At 44.0% G+C, this 20,573-nt stretch overlaps 1 protein-coding gene across 1 annotated transcript in view; it reads right to left on the minus strand.

Annotated features, from left to right (window-relative positions):
* Window positions 1-16,091: 16,091 nt before the first annotated feature.
* FSHR (follicle stimulating hormone receptor) overlaps window positions 16,092-20,573 on the minus strand; it is an 83,090-nt gene continuing 78,608 nt past the window's right edge. Inside the window, exon 10 of the mRNA XM_054822973.1 lies at window positions 16,092-17,319. Coding sequence (XP_054678948.1) covers window positions 16,092-17,319 — 1,228 coding nt within the window. The remainder of the gene's footprint in view (window positions 17,320-20,573) is intronic.

Consider the following 20,573-nt stretch of genomic DNA (forward strand, 5'->3'; position numbering starts at 1 on the left):
CTTCCTCAGAGACTGACTTCTCCCTTCTGTGGTCATGGTTTGCTGCTGCTGGCAAAGCGGCCGTGTGTTTTTCTTGGAGCCTCGTGGTTCATTGTTGTGGATCTGGTGTGTTTGGCAGCATAAAACCCATTCCCCTGGCACCTTTCCCTTCTGGGTGTCAAAACGCACTGAAGGGTTGTGTAACTCACTTTGCAGTGTGTCTCCCTTTTGGAACATATTATTACATTTAATCTAGCAGTGTGGTGGGTGTTTGGGGTTCATGCTGAGCAGAATGCTTGCATACATTCCCTCCCTGAGATTTCACACAAATATGACAACCTTTCCAGGAATAGCTCCAGGAACATGGTGATGCTTAGAGTTTCATGTCGTGCGGGTTTTGCTGCTGCTGGTTTAATTTTCAGACTTTTCTCAAATTTTTCAAAGAAAGCATTCCTTTATATCATTATCATTCATAAATAAAGTGTGAACACACCAGGCCAATATATGACACTTAAATTCTTGGTATTTTACTAGATAACAGTGGTACGGCTAGCAATTCAGAAACGCTGTTCCTTTGATTATTACTTTTTAGAAATATAAACTTGTTTTCTTATTAAAGAAGTTTTAATACCAATTTCTCAGTGTAATCGCCACACAGTACCTGATATCATTAAATCAGTCAAGGGTAAATCTTCAGTGAGCACCACCACTGCAGCCCTTTTAAACTGTCTGTATGCAAAACTCATAACCTGGGCATCAACTTTTGTCCAAGGACATATGGAAAATACTTATTTCCTTCGTCCTCCCAAGGCAACACCGAGAGCTGCTTCTTCCTGAGGAGGAAGCTAAGCTGTGGAGCATTTTGTAAGAGGCACTGAGAACCTCAGAGAGCCAGGCCCTATACAGCAATCGCTGCCCCAGTATATCAGACTTGACTCCCCATGCATCATTGTCTTTTTACTGATATAATTAGTCTTTTAAATGGAATAATCTGGAAATGCATAAAAAAAACTTCCTTGAAAGCATACCGTAAGTCTTTACCAATGCACAGAGAGGGAAGTGAATGTGCATCTGTTATAGGGCTGGAAAGAAACTAATCTATTTTTCTGAATTTCCTTCTAGGTGAAATGCTTATTTGAGAGGGAGGAGAAAGAGCAACAAAATGACATATTTGCAGCAGTAGGTGACAGAAGATATATCAAGACAAATGTCTGCCTTTTTGCTGTGAGCAAATATCTTCTGTCAGACTCCTATAAGGGTTCACTCATGTGTGCAGCGCTGTCTCCAACTTCTCACCTGGTATTAAATGCATGCTAACTCCTGTCAGCTTCAACAGCACGGGCAGTAGAAATGAAATCTGAGGATCTTTTACATAGCACAGGAGAAACTACAACCCCAGTCACGGTCAGTGATCTGGCTTATTCTGGTGACAGGAGGTTTTTTTCCTATGCACCTTTCAGATATTGTTGACATGCAGAAAGCAGCAAATGCTGATCATTGTGCTTGTAGATGGGATAAATTCAGTATAAACTGCCTGTGCCAAGTCAACCTGCTGGACTAGCAGGGCTGGCCATGGGTCAGGGCTGGCCATGTGAGCATCCCCTGAAGCCCCCCTTCACCCTCCTGTGTCAAATTTTAATGTGCATCATGGGGAGCCCCACAGTCCTTTGATCTCCTCAGACCCCCCAGGAGATGCTGGGCACTTCAGTGCTTTTATGCAGATAGGACACGACATCTCCATCACGCTGAACTCCTCCTGGCAATTCTGCAAATTTCTATGGTACAAAGTGTGATTGCTGCATTGGCAGCAGAGGTAGTTGGAGGCACCACAAAATTTCTTTTGCACACCCCATCTTCTGTCTAAAGAGTTATGTCCCATGGATGGGGAGCAGAACAACATGGACAAGGTCACAGGCACAGGGGTGGAAGGAGCCAGCCTCTCATGTCCCTACCTGCCAGCACCCTTGCATTTTTATCATGCTTTTTGAGATAAGCTTTCTGCTGTTGTCCTTAAGGAAGGAGTATTTCTCAGTATAGGCATGATGTAATGCTCCTTTTTTCACTTTGGAAAGAAAACAGGCATTACGGTCTGTACTTCAATAATATCTACGCAGTTAAATAACTCACTCTGCAGCTGTGTGTGGGAGCGTGTTGCAATGTCAGTCTCGGAGTAACTAATTTTTCAGGCACAGCAGTGCTGAGGAGGAGACTCCCTGGCACAGGGCTGACCTTGGATGGGGGAAGCAGCCAAGAGACAGCGCCGTGCTGGAGGATGCTTTGCCCACTGTGTGCCATCTGGGAGCGACGGCCGATCCAGGCAGAACCTGCCCTGGGGGAAGCAGCCAAGAGACAGCGCCGTGCTGGAGGATGCTTTGCCCACTGTGTGCCATCTGGGAGCGACGGCCAATCCAGGCAAAACCTGCCCCCAAAGCGTACTGTGAACTGTGGCAGAGCTAAGCGTAGTGTCCCTGGCTCCCTGCGATGGCCCTGTCTCGCGCGGCTCGTTCCTCTCGCCTTTGGCTCCGCGGCTCTCTCCTGAGCCAGAGGCTGCAGCAGGAGGGAGCTGCTGTCCCCTGCAGTTTATGCCCTCTGCGGGGCATTTCGGACATTTCCCAGTGATGAAGCGGTGGTGGGTGCCCCCTTCCACCACCTTGAAAACCTGATATGCATGTGACGGGCTGGAAACGTCAGCATCTCTCTGGGCCACAGATATCACTGAAATAGCAACATTTCCCTTGATGTTCAGCAGCTTGAAACTCTCTCATTAGCGTCAGTGGCATGTTTTCCATAGACAAGGGCATGGGTGGGCTGCACATGCACCCTGATGTTTGCAAGCACGTTGGACGTGCCCTTTGGGGTGCTGCTCACCCACCTCTTTGGCACTGTGCAGCTCTGCCGTTCATGCACAGATTGCCCCAGGAGGCTGACGTTGCCGCGGGACATGCCCGTCATTTGTATGCCAGCTTTCCTGGCCGCAAGCTCTGCTGTATTCCCATAGGCAAAACATCTGATTTCGAGAGCGTTCAAAAGTTTTCAGTTGCTCAGAAACTTCTGTTAGCTCCTGCTGCTCAGCCCTGGTTTTCATGTCCTTCTGCGAGCCTGAGCCTCCAGCATAAAAGCCTATTGTATTGCCACAAAGCAAGACCAGAATTTATTAGTATTTTTCTTATTTCGCTAGCACAAAGTGACTGCTGTGAAAGCCTGTCACAATAAATTCTGCTGGGACGTGATGGCCTGAACCTGATCAAAGATGTTAGGGAAGCAGAGCAGTGAGGGAGCACTTCCAGCTGTTGCACATGTGCCAGGAGTGCCGGCGTCCCCGAGGACTGAGGAGGAGAAGAAGAGGTGCCCAGCGGTGTCCTGACAGCAGCCAGCATGTGGGCATTACTATGGAAAAGGGATTGTGGTTTTGTTATTTTTTTAAACGCCGTACCTAAAAGCTTTGCAAGGTCAGAAGTTCTTGGGCATAATAAGCACATTTTACTGAGGTGTGAAAGCATGGGATTTGCTAATCCATAGTAATTTTTCCAATTGAACTGGTTAGTAAGCAAAAATGTCCCTGCATAGCCATGGTACCTTACTTTCCAAGAAGGAAAAATAAATCAGAGGTCAAAAAAGGATCTCTGGCCTCAGCAGCTGCATAACTCATGAGGTTTTACTTCACAACAATCTGTAATGTGTCAGGATCTTAAGCCTCTGCAGAAAAATTTATACCATTTGTCTGAAATGGCTCAGAGGTCAAGAGAAGCTTGAACCGAACTTATAGAGTGTATGTTGCAATGTGAAGACTATTGCTCTCTAAACTGAAAGCAACGAGTCTGTCAGTCTGTCCTGTTGTTTGTTTGTGGTTTTTGGTTTTGGGTTCTTTTTTTTAGTACCACGTGCACATTTTCATTATGCTACACTAATATCTCACATTATTCTAGTCGATAAACCAGAAAAAGCCATGGGAGGAATAATTTTGGTCTAAGGGAAGATGTTCAGAGGAAGAGGATAATAGTTTCTTCACCCTCAGTCATGGCAAAGGAAAGGGTTAACTGAGCTTTCCAGAAAGAACTTGGAGAGGCTGCAGGTGTGAGAAAGGATAAAGCAATACTCACTGCTTGGAGAAGAAAGCCTGAAGTCCGTTCCTGGCAGATGCATAGGTCGAGTCTGGAAAGCGGCACAATCAGGTTATAAATAATGCTGAAAGATACGACCGAAACAGCTATCGAGCAGCAGCGGTAGCTAATGCCATCCCATTCATATGCTAAGCACTGGATGCTGTAGAAATCCAGGGCAGCTGCTTTCTGCTTTAAGAGGAAAGGGAAGCTTCTGAATTATTAATACGGATGGGTTGAGACTGGATATTCTATGAAACTGTGAGTTAATCCTATTAAAGGGAATGGCTAGGAAACCGTGATGAAGCATCATAAGTACAAAAATAGCAGGTGGTCACAAAACCCTGGTGCTGGGAGAGCATGGGTGCATTGCACAAGCTTGCCCTGTCCTCTGGCCCCACCAAGCCCAGCTGGCAAGAGCCGGCAAGCAGCCCACCACCATGTCCCCATCTGCAGATGCTGCACCCTTCCTCTCTGCCTGCAGGGCTTACCAGGCAGAGAACACGTGCAAAGAGCTAGGGAATGTGAAGAGGGGGGAAAAAAAAAAAACGTGTGTTTGCAGCAATTGCCCAGCAATTGGCATTTCTGCTTTCTGGAGCGGCTGCTCGGTGCTAGGAGCTTGGCTGGGCTGCTTCCGGAGCATGGGGTGCATGCATCCAGCCAGCCTGATTTTGGGGCTGGAAGCTGCTTAGCAGTACTTTTTTTTTTTTTTTTTTTTTTTTGGTCTGGCAGGGCTTTTAAAGCATAGCAGTTTTCTTTGCTATTGCTCTTATTAGCTGGTAAATGCCAGCCACTGTCCTGTAAATAATGTGACAGTCAGTTTTCATAATTGCTAGCATCTCTACCTCTCCATCTCAATCTATCTAAACCTAGCTCTTCTGAAGGGTTTAGTCTTTGGTTGCAAAAGTCCATCCCAAATCAGGACACAAATGCTCGCAGGGATCCTTTGGGCATGGCGAAGGCTTCTCCTTCCATTTCTTCTTCTAAATCTCTCAAAAAAATTGTCCCACCCATCAGCCTCTTGACCAAGCTCAGGCTTCCTACCTCGAGCCCCTCAAATCTCCCCTCTAAGCTGTTTGTGTGCCTGAAAAGTGCAGGATATTCCCATCAGAAGTGAAACATCTAGGTTGGTTCAAAGAAATGAACCGGGGAGGGAAAGGGCAGAAACAGAAAAGCACTTGAGCAAAAAGGGAGAAAGGGAACACGTATGCCTTGAGAGGTGGTGGAGGGAAACACAGAAGTGGATTACAGAAGAGAAATGTGGTGCAGCTTGGTGAATAAGGAAGGAGGCATGACAAGAAGGAGCTGTAACGATGGCAGAGCCGTAGGCACTGAAAGTGCCACCTGATCCTTGTAACTGGCTTTCTCCTGTTCTGAACAAGTGGATGCTTTAGCTTTTAAAATGCTACACATAGAGAATAGGTAGGCTTTAGGGGGAAGCAGAGGGTCTAGCTCTCCCACCCCCCAAAAATCCTGGGCCAGCCCTTGAGTAGCTGTCGGGCTCAATTTGCTCCCACAGAGCCAGCAGATCATGCTGTTGAGTAGTTAATGGTGTTGAAGCACCATCTTACTTTTGTGCCCAGGCTCTTAACAAGTAGCAAGAACAATGCAGTAGCAAAGCACAACATGTTTATTTCCCCAGCTCCATTCTTGCTCCCTTGCTCATCATACACATTTGCATAAATTATTTTCACAAGAACGAAGGACCTGTGTGAAACAGAGGGGAGGGCAGAGACTCCCCAGCCCACTGCCTGCTCTCCTCCATGCAGCCCCCGCTATCTGTTTTGCTTTAATGACTGCACAGTAGATGGGACAATATATGTTCAATTATTTCACATGCTTTTCTCTGCAAGTTACTCTGATGCGGCGCGTGATCAAAAGCAATTCTGCAAAAGCACTGAGCTGCCTGGGGAAAGCACGCCTCGCATACACATGTGTAAGTTTGTCAGGCCATGCAGCTCTGATGACCTCGGAGCAGTGAAGAAGAGACTCGAGTCAGTCCACAGACAATGCCATGATTGTTGATTTTGACATTATCGCCCAGGGAGCAGCAAGGGATGTGGTCCCCACATGCCTGTCGCCGTGCAGACACGAGGTGGGAAAAGAGTTTACTCTGTCACTAGTGGAGACATTAGTACCCCGCGCAGGCATGGGAAGACCAGGAGAGTGGCAAATGGGATGGTCACTGCAGACAGGCTTTCTGGTAGTAGGAAGGACTTGGTTAGAAATGCATTGGTTTTGTGAAAACTGAAGGAAAAGATGGAGATAAAGCCTGGAGGTGGTGAGGCAGTGAGAGACTTGCATTCAGCAGTGGTAAAGGTGGTGCTTGATGACAAAACAAGGGGGGTTTTTTTTGTGTGTGCATGTGTAGATTCAGCTGTAACTCAGCAGAGGAGATCATTTGATTTGTTTCTAGCTAAGAATACACATAAATCCCTGCCAGAAGCAATGGCTAGCTCAGCTGCTTGGTTGTTGAGAGGACAGAAGATTTTGTGGGCTCTCTCCTGCCCTCTTGCCACCTCCCAGCACTTCAACCACCCTCTGCAGAGGGGAGGGTGTTTGCTTGAAGAGCCTGGGAGCTGAGACACCCAACTCCAATGCACCCTCCTTTTGCCCAGACTTTCTTCCCTCTGTTTTTTTTCATAGAATCATAGAATGGTTTGGGTTGGAAGGGACCTCAAAGATCATCTAGTTCCAACCCCCCTGCCATGGGCAGGGACACCCTCCACTAGACCATGTTGCCCAAAGCCCCATCCAACCTGGCCTTGAACACTTCCAGGGATGGGGCCTCCACAACCTCTCTGGGCAACCTGTTCCAGTGCCTCACCACCCTCACAGTAAAGAATTTCTTTCTAACACCTAATCTAAATTGACCCTCCTTCAGCTTAAACCCATTACCCCTTGTCCTGTCACTACACTCCCTGATGAACAGTCCCTCACCATCTTTCCTGTAGGCCCCTTCAGGTACTGGAAGGCCACAATTAGATCTCCCTGGAGCCTTCTCTTCTCCAGGCTGAACAATCCCAACTCTCTCAGCCTGTCCTCATAGGAGAGGTGCTCCAGCCCTCTGATCAGCTTCGTGGCCTCCTCTGGACTTGCTCCAACAGCTCCATGTCTCTCCTGTACTGGGGCCCCCAGAGCTGGACGCAGTACTCCAGGTGGGGTCTCACAAGAGGGGCAGGATCCCCTCCCTCGACCTGCTGGTCACACCTCTTTTGATGCAGCCCAGGACACGGTTGGCTTTCTGGGCTGCAAGCGCACACTGCCGGCTCATGTTGAGCTTCTCATCAACCAATACCCCCAAGTCCTTCTCCTCAGGGCTGTGTGCCCTCAGCTCCATGCAGCTACAGCAGATGAGCTCAGGTGCTCCTGTAGTTTGTTTGCCTCCTTTCTGGGACATTCAACTCAAAAAAGACTGTCCTGCTCCCTAGTAATAGGCAGGAGTCACCTATCCTTCAAGGAAGAATTTTACAACACTTTTTTTTTTTTTTAAATAGCATGTTGCTCTGGTGCTATTTCATGATGCAGCGCCTTGGAGCCAAAAGGGCACATAAACAAATGTGTGTTAGGAGTAGCTGGGGGAGATGGGGCAGGCGTGGGCAATTTTTCATAGGTGAAAGGCAAGCGTTCCCTCCTCAACATGCAATTCGCCGCAGTGCAGAGGGCCAGCACAAAACTTACACATCATGTCAGCCCCACTTTAAAGGTCATTTATTGTGGAAATAGTCCTTGTGCTGGTTCTCTGAACGAGGATGAATATTAGTCTTGGTGCAAAGCATTGCTCGCAGGAAGACCAGCTTAGAAAAATTAAACATTGTTTTTTCATGAGCCTCCTCAATGCAAATCTTTTCACTCCCCTCATAAGAATTATTTGTATAGTCTTATTTTAAGTAAGAGAAATTTCATTCTCCCTGTCTTCCCCCTCCCTCCTTCCTCAACACTGTTTCTTCAGAGTTTGCGAACATTAAAAAAGGGATAAAGCCTTTGACAGCCTCACTAGGACTCTCTCCTCAGACAGCCATCTTCTCTTTGCTGGCTGAAGAGCACAGGACATGGAAGATTTTGCCCCAATACCATCTGGTTTCTGGGTGCAGCCTTAAGAAAATAATTCTACCTCTGGCATATGGCAAAAGCTCCTAAGTGCATCTTGTTTTCCTGGATGCTATCCCTCCCTCATCTGTGATTCTCCTCACTCTGCTAGCAGTGAGTGCTTCTCCAGGCTTACCTTTCAAAAGCCTTTTTGTTCTTGTGGTCTTTTGGGAGGAGGAGAAAACCATGAGGGTAAGAAGGGCACCGCTGGGGACTAGTGTTTGCATAAGTAAGTATTAATTAAAATAGGGCAGATGATAATCTTGTCTCGTGCAAAATCATAACCCCTTCCCCAGTTTTCTGAGATTAAAGGGAAGCTAAAAACTCATCTTCAAAGGAGGTGTCCCTGTGAGTGTCCATGAATCCTGGCTACCTAATTCCTTAGGTCCCTCTGAAGATCTCTGCATACGTTCTTCACTATTTCTACATGCAACTGTTAACCAGAGCTTTGCAAGAGTGAGTAAAGTGTGGCGATGGTAATAGCTTTATGAGCAAAGGAAGCGTGCATAATGCAAACAGCCTCAGCTCGCTCACCGCCTTAGGCATCACCATCTGTGTCTGCTAGGCAAGAGGATGCCAGACAGAGCACTGGTGGTGTCTCTCACCTATTGAAAAAGTGACACCGGATCTTTAATTATGAAAGAAGTAACCAGAAGCCACTTGGGCTATGAGTCACATGGGACCCTTCACAGAAATAAAATAAATGTATTTGTTGATGAATTATTCCTAAAGAGGAAACAAACTAAAGGATTCTTGGATGGTTCTTTTCCAGAAATAAGGTCAGACCTAATTAGTTGTGTAATTAGTTGCCTAATTGCCTAACTAGTTAACTGTTAGTGACCTTTTTTAACTTGTGGTGACAAATGCATGCTGCTGTGTTCCGTTTCCCATGGGAGGTCCCACAGTGCTTTACAGACTGCAGCCCTGACACAGCGAGTTCTGGGACACAGCTCAGCGATGGTGATGCTGCCCCACGGTGCTACATGATACATGGAGGTTTACCTAAAGTAACAAGGACAGAGGCCAAATTGTTATTACATATGTTGTGACTTGGCTGCCCTTCAAGTGTCCTGTTCTGAATGCTGGTCGCCTGTTTCCTCCCCAGTTTCATGTGACTTTACAGATGGCCTTCCTTACGGACAAGAGAAGATCTCTTCTGCTGGCACTGATGAACATCAAAAGAGGACTAGCACCTAAAATCAGGGCAGTAAAAACGGGAGGTCACTTTCGAGGAGCTGAGAATGACAGTGCTTGCCTAGTTCACGCAGGTGCACAAGGGGCAGCGAAACCAAGACCAAAGGCACTACTGAGCTGGTGCCTTCGTTAATGGCGTGCTGCAGGACGGGTGCTGAAGCTGAGCGCTAGTTACGATGGTGTTAAATGCATGGGAAAATATTCTGTAGGCAGAGTGTTACCAAGAGGTAAACAACACCTTTATGTGAAAAAATAGAATACTGATGTCTTGAAAGCTTTTTTGGTGACTAATGAGTGTTTCAGTTGTGACTGGTAGAAACATGCAAAAAGATGCCACTGTCCACGAGAGGAAGGGAAAGTGACACTGAAAGTGGTGGTGTGGGCAGCGGTGGTTGTCGAAGGAAGAAAGAACAAGTAGTCCAGGAGAAAGGTAATGTCGGGTAGCAGGCGAAGTGGAAGTTTCTGGAAAAACCTCCCGACCTTCAACATGGTGAAAACACAGTGCCATGGATATGCCAGCTCTAGAAAAAAGTCTAGTTTGACTCAATTTTTGCCTAGTCCAGGCAAGTTAGCTCTGCTGAGAAACAGTGTATTAGCATAGGTACAGCTTTGAGCAAAACCACTGTTTCTGGTGCCCTCGTTAACTTGGTATTTTGGCACGGCCTCGTGCCATATAGACATACGCAGAGACTCCATGGTAGAGTGAATTCTGTCTTAGTGCAGAACTTGGTGCAGGAATGAAAACAAGAGAAAGGCTTTGGCCTTTGCTTGATATGGGTTCAGGTAGTCCTTGGGGCATGTGGGGATCATTTAAAAGCTGCTACAATTTGGCTGTGCTTTTCTAACTTTTGATGGCCCCACGTTCTCCAGACTGTGTTTCCTCCCTCCCCCAGTCTTCCCCCAGGGCACTTAGGCATGCCTTATGCCACCATGGCATCTGTGGGACAAGGCAAAGATGCAATGCAGAGAAGGAAAACTCTGAATCACCTATGTAAAAATAAGATTTTTTTTTTTTTTTCCCCAATGAAGTCCAGAATGTAGGGAGAGGGATCTGTGCGTTTCACACTGATTTATTGAAGTTGGCTGGCTCAAACAGTGACTGTTTCAAAGCAGAACGTTGTAAGCTTGGGAAAGGGCTAGCTATCCTCACAACAGTCAAACAAATAACCAAAATGGGAGACAGAAATTGGAAGGCAGCATGAGAAAACACGTGCACCCCAATACACAGAGCAATGAGCAGACTTCTGATCTTCCCACTGTGGATTCCTGAAGAAATATTTCTAAGGGACAGCGAATCTGTTCATACATGGCTGCAGGTAAAAACAGAGAATTTTTAAGCACAGGCAGCACAAACCATCATCATGGAAAGGACCAAGATGGGGTAAAGCTGAGGCAATGAAGAGGCAAGAATACAGACGTCCAAGGGGCGTATGCCTGTCCGTACAGCACAGGCAACAAAAGAAGAAACTGGGAGCTTTTAAAGCTAATTAAGCATTTGCAGCTCACAAGCAATACTAAGAATTGCAATGCAAAGGTGAACTGTTGATGGTGCAGTGTGGAGCCTGGATGGCCCCTAAAGGAGCTGCTATCCCTTTTTCCAGAGACAGCATATACACACTATTTATATCAATCTTTCAGGTTTTTTTCTTTAACAATGAAGTAAAAACATGTGACTTGAACTTCCTATTAAGCTTATCCCTCCATGGGATTTTCCCATGCAAATTTGTATTACTTGTTCCCTGGGAACTATACTTCAGCCAAAATAGCCCCTTTAATGCAGAATTTTAGCACTGCATATTCAGACGACTCAACAGAAAAGCCCATATTGCTCAGTCCTGCCCTGCAATCTTCCACCCACTCATAAATACAGCATGTTCCCATCTGTGTGTGATCATCATCTCATTGTGATCTTGCTAATTTTTTCTGTTCTTTTTTGGTGTGGGTACAACTTAGTGCAGGTGTCCAGGTTAGGGTAACGAAGAGCCAGGTAACACGTTGCAAAGTCTGCATGAGCAGAAAAAAGAAAATACAATATTTTAGTCACAACAAGGTTAAGGGAAGCATTTATCTGATGTGCTGGACCTGGAAACATATTTTTGTCTCACACAACATTATTTCTCTTGGAAAACCAATGCGTTACAAAAGGTTTTCAATGGACTTGGGGGGTGGGGGGTAAAGGGTCCTCTGCAGTTTCTTAATGCTTGAAATCCATTTCTGAGTACTTACATCCCTAATTAAAGGTCACCTACTGGTTGGAGAACAACTGTTAATGAAGAGTTTAATTATCCAGATGACAGCTATGAAATCCTACTCCTGTGCTTGAATATTTTAAAGCAACAAGGCCCAGATTTTCAAATGCGTGCTTGCAACCAAGTACTTAGACCAAAAACTCACTCTGAAGAAGAGCGTGTACATGCAGTTTGCATTTACATACACAGTGGGAGATTACACATGCCCATATTAAAGAGGCAACCCTGTGAGGATGTTTGTATGTGCTTACTTGACTGTTTGAACCAGGCCCACCTTTCTTTTCTGTTCTTTCGTTTGGGGAGGGGGGAGATATGGTTAAATTATTCCTCGAGGATAAATAATTTCACATTATTAACTCTTCTTAACAACAAAGCTGCATAAATTAAATGTAAGATTATCTGCTGTGCCCTCAGTGGAATGATTAGGAGGGAATCTACAGGAAAGAAATGTGGCCAAATGATTTGAAGACTTGCTAAATGGGATGCAAAGCCTCATCTTGCATTCTTAACAAGCTCAAACGTAGACCTGCCTTCTAATGAGCAAACCCTGCTTGGCATATCTGTGCAACCCCCAGAGCAGCGTTGCAAAGAAAATGGCTCATGGTTCATTTTCTCTACTGAGTCAGGTTTTTGCTTTTATTGATGCTTTTGACCAGCTGCTCCCATTACCTTTACCCGTGGTGGCAATTTTCCTGAGGTGGCCTTTAGTCCGCCAAGCCGAAGTGGCCCCAATTCCCACTTCCGGTCACAGCACCAGATATGTGTTTCTTGGGGAGGTCAGGGACGGGTTCCCCACAAGGTACATGCTTCTATCAAGCAGATGAAGTTTGTCATGTCCTGAAAGGCAACAAATTCACTGCCGACACAGTCTTTTTATGTCGCTCTGATGAGGCACCGTAAGGGCAAAGACAGCCATAACTTTTTAACTGGGCATTTTCTGTGGCTTGGTGGAGACTGAAAGGTAAGGGCCACATAAGGGTATGGAGGAAAACCAGAAGGTATTACAATATTGTTGACTGCCGGATGGTCTTTGGAGTGAGCTAGCAACGGGCTCCAACTTAGAACAACTCCAAGATTTTTCCTGTGAGTCAGAGCTAGGCTTTGACTCGGGTTCCTTGTTACCTGTGGCCTGTCTCTCCTACACATACTTGCACACGTGTGCACACACAGACACACTTATTTATCTGAACAGAAAACTCAACAAAACAGAGCTCCAAGCCCTGGCTATAAAAAAGTGGGAAAGAAAATTAGAGTGCATCACATAAGAAGAGCCATTTATATATATTAAAAAGGAGAAAAACTCCTGTCAAAGTTCTGTCAATGGTTTATATCTTATTCATAAGAAATGTGCATTATAGAAGAGATTGGTTAAAACAAAGACGGGTCAGTGCTGCTAACTTATCTGTTTAAGAGGTTTCAAACATACCTTTCTGTGCTTTGTTAACTCTCCAGAAGGCTACAGAAGGGTTTCCTTTGCGGAGTCTCGTCAGCTAAGTTTCATTCGTAGGTCACAATGACCTGACTGTGGAGGCTGTGCCGCATAAATGGAGCTCTCCAGATAAGTAGTTACATTTATTGCATACTTTGTCAGCATATCTCTGTCCATACACTTGTTCTCAAGGCACTTTGTTTTGATATTGGTTTTATTAAAATAGGTTTCAGAAAGAGAAATGTAAAATAGTTTAAAGATTACACACATAAACATGTTGTTCAGTGCTGAGAAAATCCACACCAAACACCAGCAGGCTTTTCTGTTACATTACAAGCATGAATAAAATGTATCTTGCATTTTTTTTCTTCTATGGCTTTCTTCAAAGAAAAAAACACTGCTTTAAAAAATTGCTATAAAAGGACAAATGTCGCAGAAAGGGAAAGTAACAGGTCCTACAATGCCCCTCACAATTTGGAAGATGCTTAAAATTAAAATCCAAAGAATACTGAAAGGCAAGGAGATCTAAGGACCATAAGAAGGAGTTTTTTGTCTTGGCAACCACACGGTCAGCCTCCCAGCTTTGGAGCTGCTGCCACAGCCTGAGCTGCCCCCGGAGCTCCTGCACGGCACGCGTGGGCAGGATGACTTGTGCCTCAAGTATTTCTGTGCTGTCTTCCTGCTAGGGATGAGGCAAGATGTGTGGTTATGCAGGCTCTACTTGCTCTTCAAGTGTCACTCATCCCTTGTCTCCTCTGGGGGAGGAGCCATGGGCTAGATGGCTTCATCCCTTGGGCTCCGGTCTGACTCCGGCTACAAGACACAACCCTGCAAAGTCTTTCTTCAGGGGTGTTTGTTTGTAAAACATATTTAACTGAGTCCCTATTCTGCAAATGTGCGGGCAATGGTTTCGCATGAAGTGGATGAGCTGCACCGAGCTCACGTGCCTGACGTAGCTGTGAGAGGATTTACAAGACTGGCTTCTAGACTATGCCTGCGCTTTCCTGCACTGCCAGCTCTCATCCTATTGCCTTTGCAAACCGTCAGGGCCCAGGCAAAAAGGTGTGATGCGCTAGGAGAATTTGCCCTATTTATCAACAAAAATGGGCTAGCATTTGCCAAGGAACACACCTCATTTTTGGCCTAAGAATAGATTCAGGAGCCTTTCTTCAATGCAGCTGGAATATTCATCATTTTGGAACATCTTCATTCAGACACTTCCATCAGGATGGATGTTAAGGGCTGCACACCAGTACACTGTATATGACATAAGGCATTTGTGAAGAAATGATTCCTCTGAGTAGTCAGAAGATCTTCCCAGAGATGGGCTGTCTTTCCTGTTTTGCTCTTTGATTCTTCCTTCTCCTGGATCTTGGAGGGACTATTACTTGTGTTGAGTAATGAAATTCCCCCCTCCCTCCTCCCAGAACACAGTATCTTTGATCTCCCCTGTTTTATGCACTGGGGAGCTGATACTTCCTTCCCTGGCTAGGACTGAATGAATAATCATCTGTAGTTATTCGCATCAGGTTCAGATGCTGAAATGTGAAGCTGATGACAAGGGAAATTATGGATGGAAGCATCAAGAATTGCTACTGAAATTTTAGGTGTTGTAGGGAGGAAATATTCAAAATAAATATTCACATTTAACCATGAAGACTCCAAAGATTTGTAATCTCATGGGACAAACCTGTGAATTTTCCGTTAGGTGAGAATGAAGCCCAGACTCCTGTCCTTGTGAGGTTTCTTTTATGCCCACATAGAAACACAATCAGCATGAGAAAATCCTACTCAACCCTAAATCTTTGGTGTGATTTGTAGTGATTAACCGTCAAAAAGTTTGGTATTCAAATAATGTAAAAAACCCTGTATGTTCATAGAGATGTTATTCAAAACCCCTGTAAAATCAGGAAAACTTGATTAAAAGCTTTTTCTTTTTTTTGTTATTTCAACATATGCAGCGTATGGTTTCTTTCAGGTCTTTGAGTCTGGACCATCATCTGATAATGTGCACATGAAGGATTGTCTTAGAAGGAAAAGTGAAAGAGAACGTTTAGGATTTCACAGAAACTTTTGTTCAGGTTTTCAAAAGTCATATCTGGATCCATCGTCCCTTACGTAGCCCAGACAATGCAATGCACTAATACTGCTGCATTGCAAACCTGACCCAGGTATCATGTTAGAGCAGACTGTTGAGCTATCTTGCCATACCCAAGGAGCCCAGCTGCACAAAAGTGTTTTCAACCCAACTTTGTGGGAACAACTTGAGAAAATCCTCCTTATTATGAATGGGTTCTCCTGCTCTTGTTCTTGCTCTTTCTTAACTTGAAAACAAACCCCAAACCAAACTCCCTGATCTAAACTGGAAAGAAATCTGGTTCCCTGACCCTGCCATCCAGATCACCACAGATCCTATCAAAAGCGACACTTTTGTGCAGAGTAAGGCAGGTCCATGCAGCGTGGAACAGTTAACACCAGCCTAGCTGGAGATGCCTCCTGCCCCTCTGCTGTGGGGAACAGAAATGGAAACAATGCAAGATACTCCCATTCCTAGTAAGTCTGTGCTGAAGGAGGGCTTTAAGTTGGCATTCTGTCTCCTGTAACCTCAGGAGATATGATTAATTGAAAAGAGCTAATTATCTGTCATTCTTGTAACATATTTCACGGACAAAAAAATTAATTCTACATACTTTTTTCTTTCAACTGTTTATAAACACTACTTAATTCTCAGTAAGCAGCTAACATCTTCCTAAAATGAAGGGAATCTCTGCCTGTATGGTGGGAGATACCAGTTTATAATTTCATTTATTTCTTGAGACAATTCTACAAGAACACTTTGGCACATACTGAAGTTTTGTTCTTTGTCCGTCAAGAACTGATGAAGATAATGTGTCATCTCTGATGGCTGTTCATTGAATAAAAATAGCAAAGTGGAAAAAAAAAATGTTTTCCCATAAAAAATAAGTTTACATGCTACACTGAAGTCATTATTCAAATTCACAGTTGAAAGTGATTATCACACAGCCTCAGACACATATTCATGCAAGCATTTCAGTTCAAGTGATTCAGAGGAACCAATGAATAAATAGTCCCATCACTGTTTTTCGATGCAGGAGAGCAAGGGCCATTTCTCGTGTGGAAATTATGAGCAGATGAGGAGGTCTCTGTTCTGTACATCTGGGCTTGCATTTCACAGCAACCAAACTTGCTCAACAGAATGAAGAAATCCCTGCGGAAAGTCTTTGTGAAAATGGCATAGAGGAATGGGTTAGCACAGGAATTGATGGGGTAAAACAAAACCAGAAGGATCTTGGATTTGGACACTGTGATGAGAGGAACCTTGAGTGAGGCTGATATTGCAAAAAAAGATATTGGTGCCATGCAGAGGAAGTCCGTGAAGATCAGTATGGCCATGCGCTTGGCAATCTTGGTGTCACTGTTTGAAGAGATGACATTAGGGTTTCTCACAGTAAAGTAGATGCAGATGTAGCAGGCACATATGATCACAAATGCGAGTACGTTCAACACTAAAATAAATATAACATAAGCCTGAGAAAATGATGTTTCTATATCCATGGGCAAACAGATGCTGACCTTCATGTAGCTGCTGACTCCAAATATGGGAAGAATTGCCACCGTGAAAGCAAACATCCAGCCAAAAATCATTATAATCACAGCATGACGAAATCGAACCTTGCGGTCCAGTTGCATGGCGTAGGTGATGGTGTGCCACCTTTCCAGAGTTATGACAGTCAGCGTGTAGACTGAGAGTTCACTTGCAAACACTGTAAAAAATCCTGCAGCATTGCATCCTGCCCCAGTTTGCCAGTCTATGGCATAGTTGTAATACTGGCTTTTGGTCTGGATATCCACAGATGCAATAAACAGCAGATAGATACCTATGCAGAGGTCTGCGAATGCAAGATTGCACATTAGAAAACGAGGTACGGTGAGTTTGTATTGACTGCTTATTAAAATAATGAGGACAACAATGTTCCCAGTGATAGCTAAAATGTTGATAAACCATATCAGGACTCTCAGAATGTTGTATCCCATGATATCTTCACAAGGATTGAAAGCATCAGGTTTAGGTGAGCAAGCTACGTTAACTACTTCATTGCATAAACCATAGTCAAATTCATTCTCTGCTGGTTCAAGTCCTATGCCGTAGATGGAAATAAAATCTTCAGCTGCAGATCGCCTATGTATCTTATTGCCAGGCTGTTCATTGAGGTCTTGCTTGGCCTGAGATATGCTACATATTGGATGTAATTCAGTGCTGAAATTGTAAAAAGAGTAGCATTGGAAACAGATGTAGCACGAGGCATACAACAAACACAAAAACATCCAGTTTCCATTAACTGCTCAGTTTTTCTGGTTAGCTGATTATATAGACAACCCTGAGGCTTGAAATTAATAGTCTGGCTGGTCCCTATTTATAAAATATTACATGAAAATGTAAATGATTTTAAAACATCATAAAATGTAAGGGAAAAGAAAGCCTGATGTTTGCTTTACTAGCAATCACGACACAGTTATCCACCTGCACAGGTGCATTCTGTAAGAAGCCGTCCTTATTTTAACTGAAGTTCTCGCATAATCTGTCGTCGAGAAGATGATTCTTGCACAGGGGAAACACGTGATGATGAATTCCTACATAAGACCGAACTTTGAAGAATGAGTCAATTCATCTGTGCCCATAAGGAGTCTGTACAATCACAGTAATGCTACTATCCCTTAGTATTACCCTCAAATTCTCCTTTTCCTAAAGTTTTTGGCAGTCAATATGCCATATTCAATCATGTAACTCCTTCAGGGCACAGAACAACTGCCATTCATTTTGAGTATCTCATATCATATTGATAACTGGCCATTAACACAAATAAATAGCATAAATAAATTCATGCAGTCTTCCAGATAATCTCTAGAAGCCAGATACCAACATAGATACAAATACAAGACACCTGTTTTTCAAAGAAAATAGATTTGAAACCAAGTGAAGCCAAGCCAAGCCAAGCCAAACCAAATGAAACCACACCAAACCAACCCAACATGTCTGTAGAAACAGTAGTTTCTTTTGTTTCTGTCAGAAAGTCTTTTTTTTAAAATATTTTGCATATTTTAGAAAAGGTAGATAAAGGAAATAAAAGAAAAGAGTTTCAAGAAAAAATGCCTTTGAAGGTAAACCAAGTATTTTTTGACGGTGTTGTCTTTGGCTTTATTTCCTAGAGCATGAACTCTATGACTTTCTTCTCCATGCCTAGAACAAAGGAAAAACCAAATGTTTTGGCTGAGATGACGGAAAGATGATCAGCTCCATCAAGTTAAGAAATATCAAGGTGTGTTAACAAGAAATTAAGGGTCAGACTTTATCAACTGCTTCTCCTACGCTGCCTTTGAAGTTTGGTGTCCCAGAAGCTTGCATCCATAGCTTTGCATAAAATGGATCCAGACCTAACCTGAGTTAGGGAATAAACCAGCTGACAATGTGTTGCAAAACCAACACAGTTCAGCTCTGCCTACTTTCATCTACAGCATAGACAGCAATTTAGATGTATAATTTCTAGGACAGGACCCCAGCTTATCTTCCACCCTGGCTTGCAGTACAGTATAGAGAGAAGAGCTTTCCAGGCAAGTTATGCTGAAATTGTTAAACAATTGGTTGCAGCTTAAAAGGGACAATACTTTTTTTGTAAACTAATTTTACCCTTTGACTTTGTGCACTTACTACATCTTCCAAAAATCGAGTTTAAAAGGTCTGCAAGAAAGGAAAACTAATGAAGGCCCAGCACCAGAAGGTGAGGGACATTTCCTATGAGGTTCTGAGCATCGTCTACTATTATCAATATTTTTTATCTTGCCTGTCAACTGAGGCAGAAAACTGGTTTTCTGTGGGGTCAAATATGCACTGCGGAGGTCACAATAGCAATAACAAGGCATTACATTTTGCTCCCCTGTGTTCTGCTCGCATAAGGATGAGTGAGGGGTCCAGTGTATTGATCAATATATCAACAGTTCTCTAGCTGAAAGGGAATATATGCTTCCAAGGAGCAATAACAGGAGAGAAAGTACCTCAGTTTTGAGTGCAACAGGCACTTGAGGGCACTGAAAGCTACCGCAATTGGTGATTCTTCTTAAGTGAACAGAGGGAAATGTTTTTATCCAGTCATTTCTCAGCTATGAGTTAAAAATAAACCTTTTCCAAAATTATGGAGGCACTGCCTGGAGCTAAATCTGTCCCCTGATAACACTGCTACGTAAGGCCAATTAAATATTTCTGATTATTACAATTTATTCATTCTTGAATTATTTTACAGCCAGCGATCCCAAAGAAAATCAGGTTCCCGCAGAGTTAGCTGCTTGGTTTGCTCCAAGGATGGGTGGCAAAGAGTCTCCTGCCGGTTACCTGTACCACGAGCAGATAAAATGGGCAGATGCAAACTCCTGAGGGAAAGAAGAGCTATTCCCTGGTACTGACTGCTTACCGGTTCTTTGCCCTGGGATATTTGCCCTTTGCACCATACAGTGCATTCAGAGTAACAAGCTAAAACATTTTTTGGCAAGGGATGCTTGCTTCCTTTTGAGACGGTAGGTATCGTAAACACAGTTCATTTACTCGGTCTATTTGTAACCCTCTGTTACTGTTTAACATTGCTTTGCTCAAGTAAACCCTCTGAAAAACAAACTAGAGGAAGGACAGCTTAAAGAACAACATTAAAATTGGCAGAGTGCTCTGACAAAAATACACAGAAATTACTACCTTTGTACAAGTGGTTATTTTATGCGCTCCGTCTGGACCCGGTGACAGCAGGACCTTGTGTGCTGAGAAACATGCTCAGCAGAATAAATAGTCCCGACCTAGGTTCTGTATTGAGCCCCATCTCAAACCAATCATCCTCACCAAAGAATGACATCAAGTGAGTTGTGAGCAACTGATATTATGTTCTCCTGAGACGAGGCCCGAACACGACTCCTGATGCTGCCATGTTTTTTTAAAAAAGTAGGATTTCAAGTGACGGCTCCTCCAAAGAATAATGATCAAGTGTAAGGACAGAGTCGTATCAATGTCATTCTTTTAGGCAGAAGGTGATCTTTATGTCAAAGAAAGCCAAAAGCTTGCTGAAGTTCATAATGGTCTATGACAAGTTGAGGGTTTTAACATCCAGCCTCTGCCCTATCTGCACTTCAAGGATATTATTTTCTGGTTGCAGAAAAACGTGAGGGGAGTTCAACATACTGCTCTGGGCTTGTCTTAAGAAAGCAGTTTACCTTCTGTTAAGCCAGCATCACAATATTTTGGTGTGATAAATCTACAGATCAATAGTTATCATATAATCCTTCTTGGAATGGGGGAAAAAAAAATAATCAAAATTGCCTACATTTTAATTTGTGTCTCAGTCTGGCAGAGCTGTGCTTCCAAAATTTAGAAAGCACTGCCGCTGTAACAGGTAGAAGCTTTCTGTTGTCACAACACAGCCTGTTCGCCAGTGCAGATGGATTTGGGAGAGGTGATTGAGCATGACCCATGATGGC

This window comes from Grus americana, chromosome 3 (assembly GCF_028858705.1).
Source record: "Grus americana isolate bGruAme1 chromosome 3, bGruAme1.mat, whole genome shotgun sequence".
Classification (NCBI taxonomy): domain Eukaryota; kingdom Metazoa; phylum Chordata; class Aves; order Gruiformes; family Gruidae; genus Grus; species Grus americana.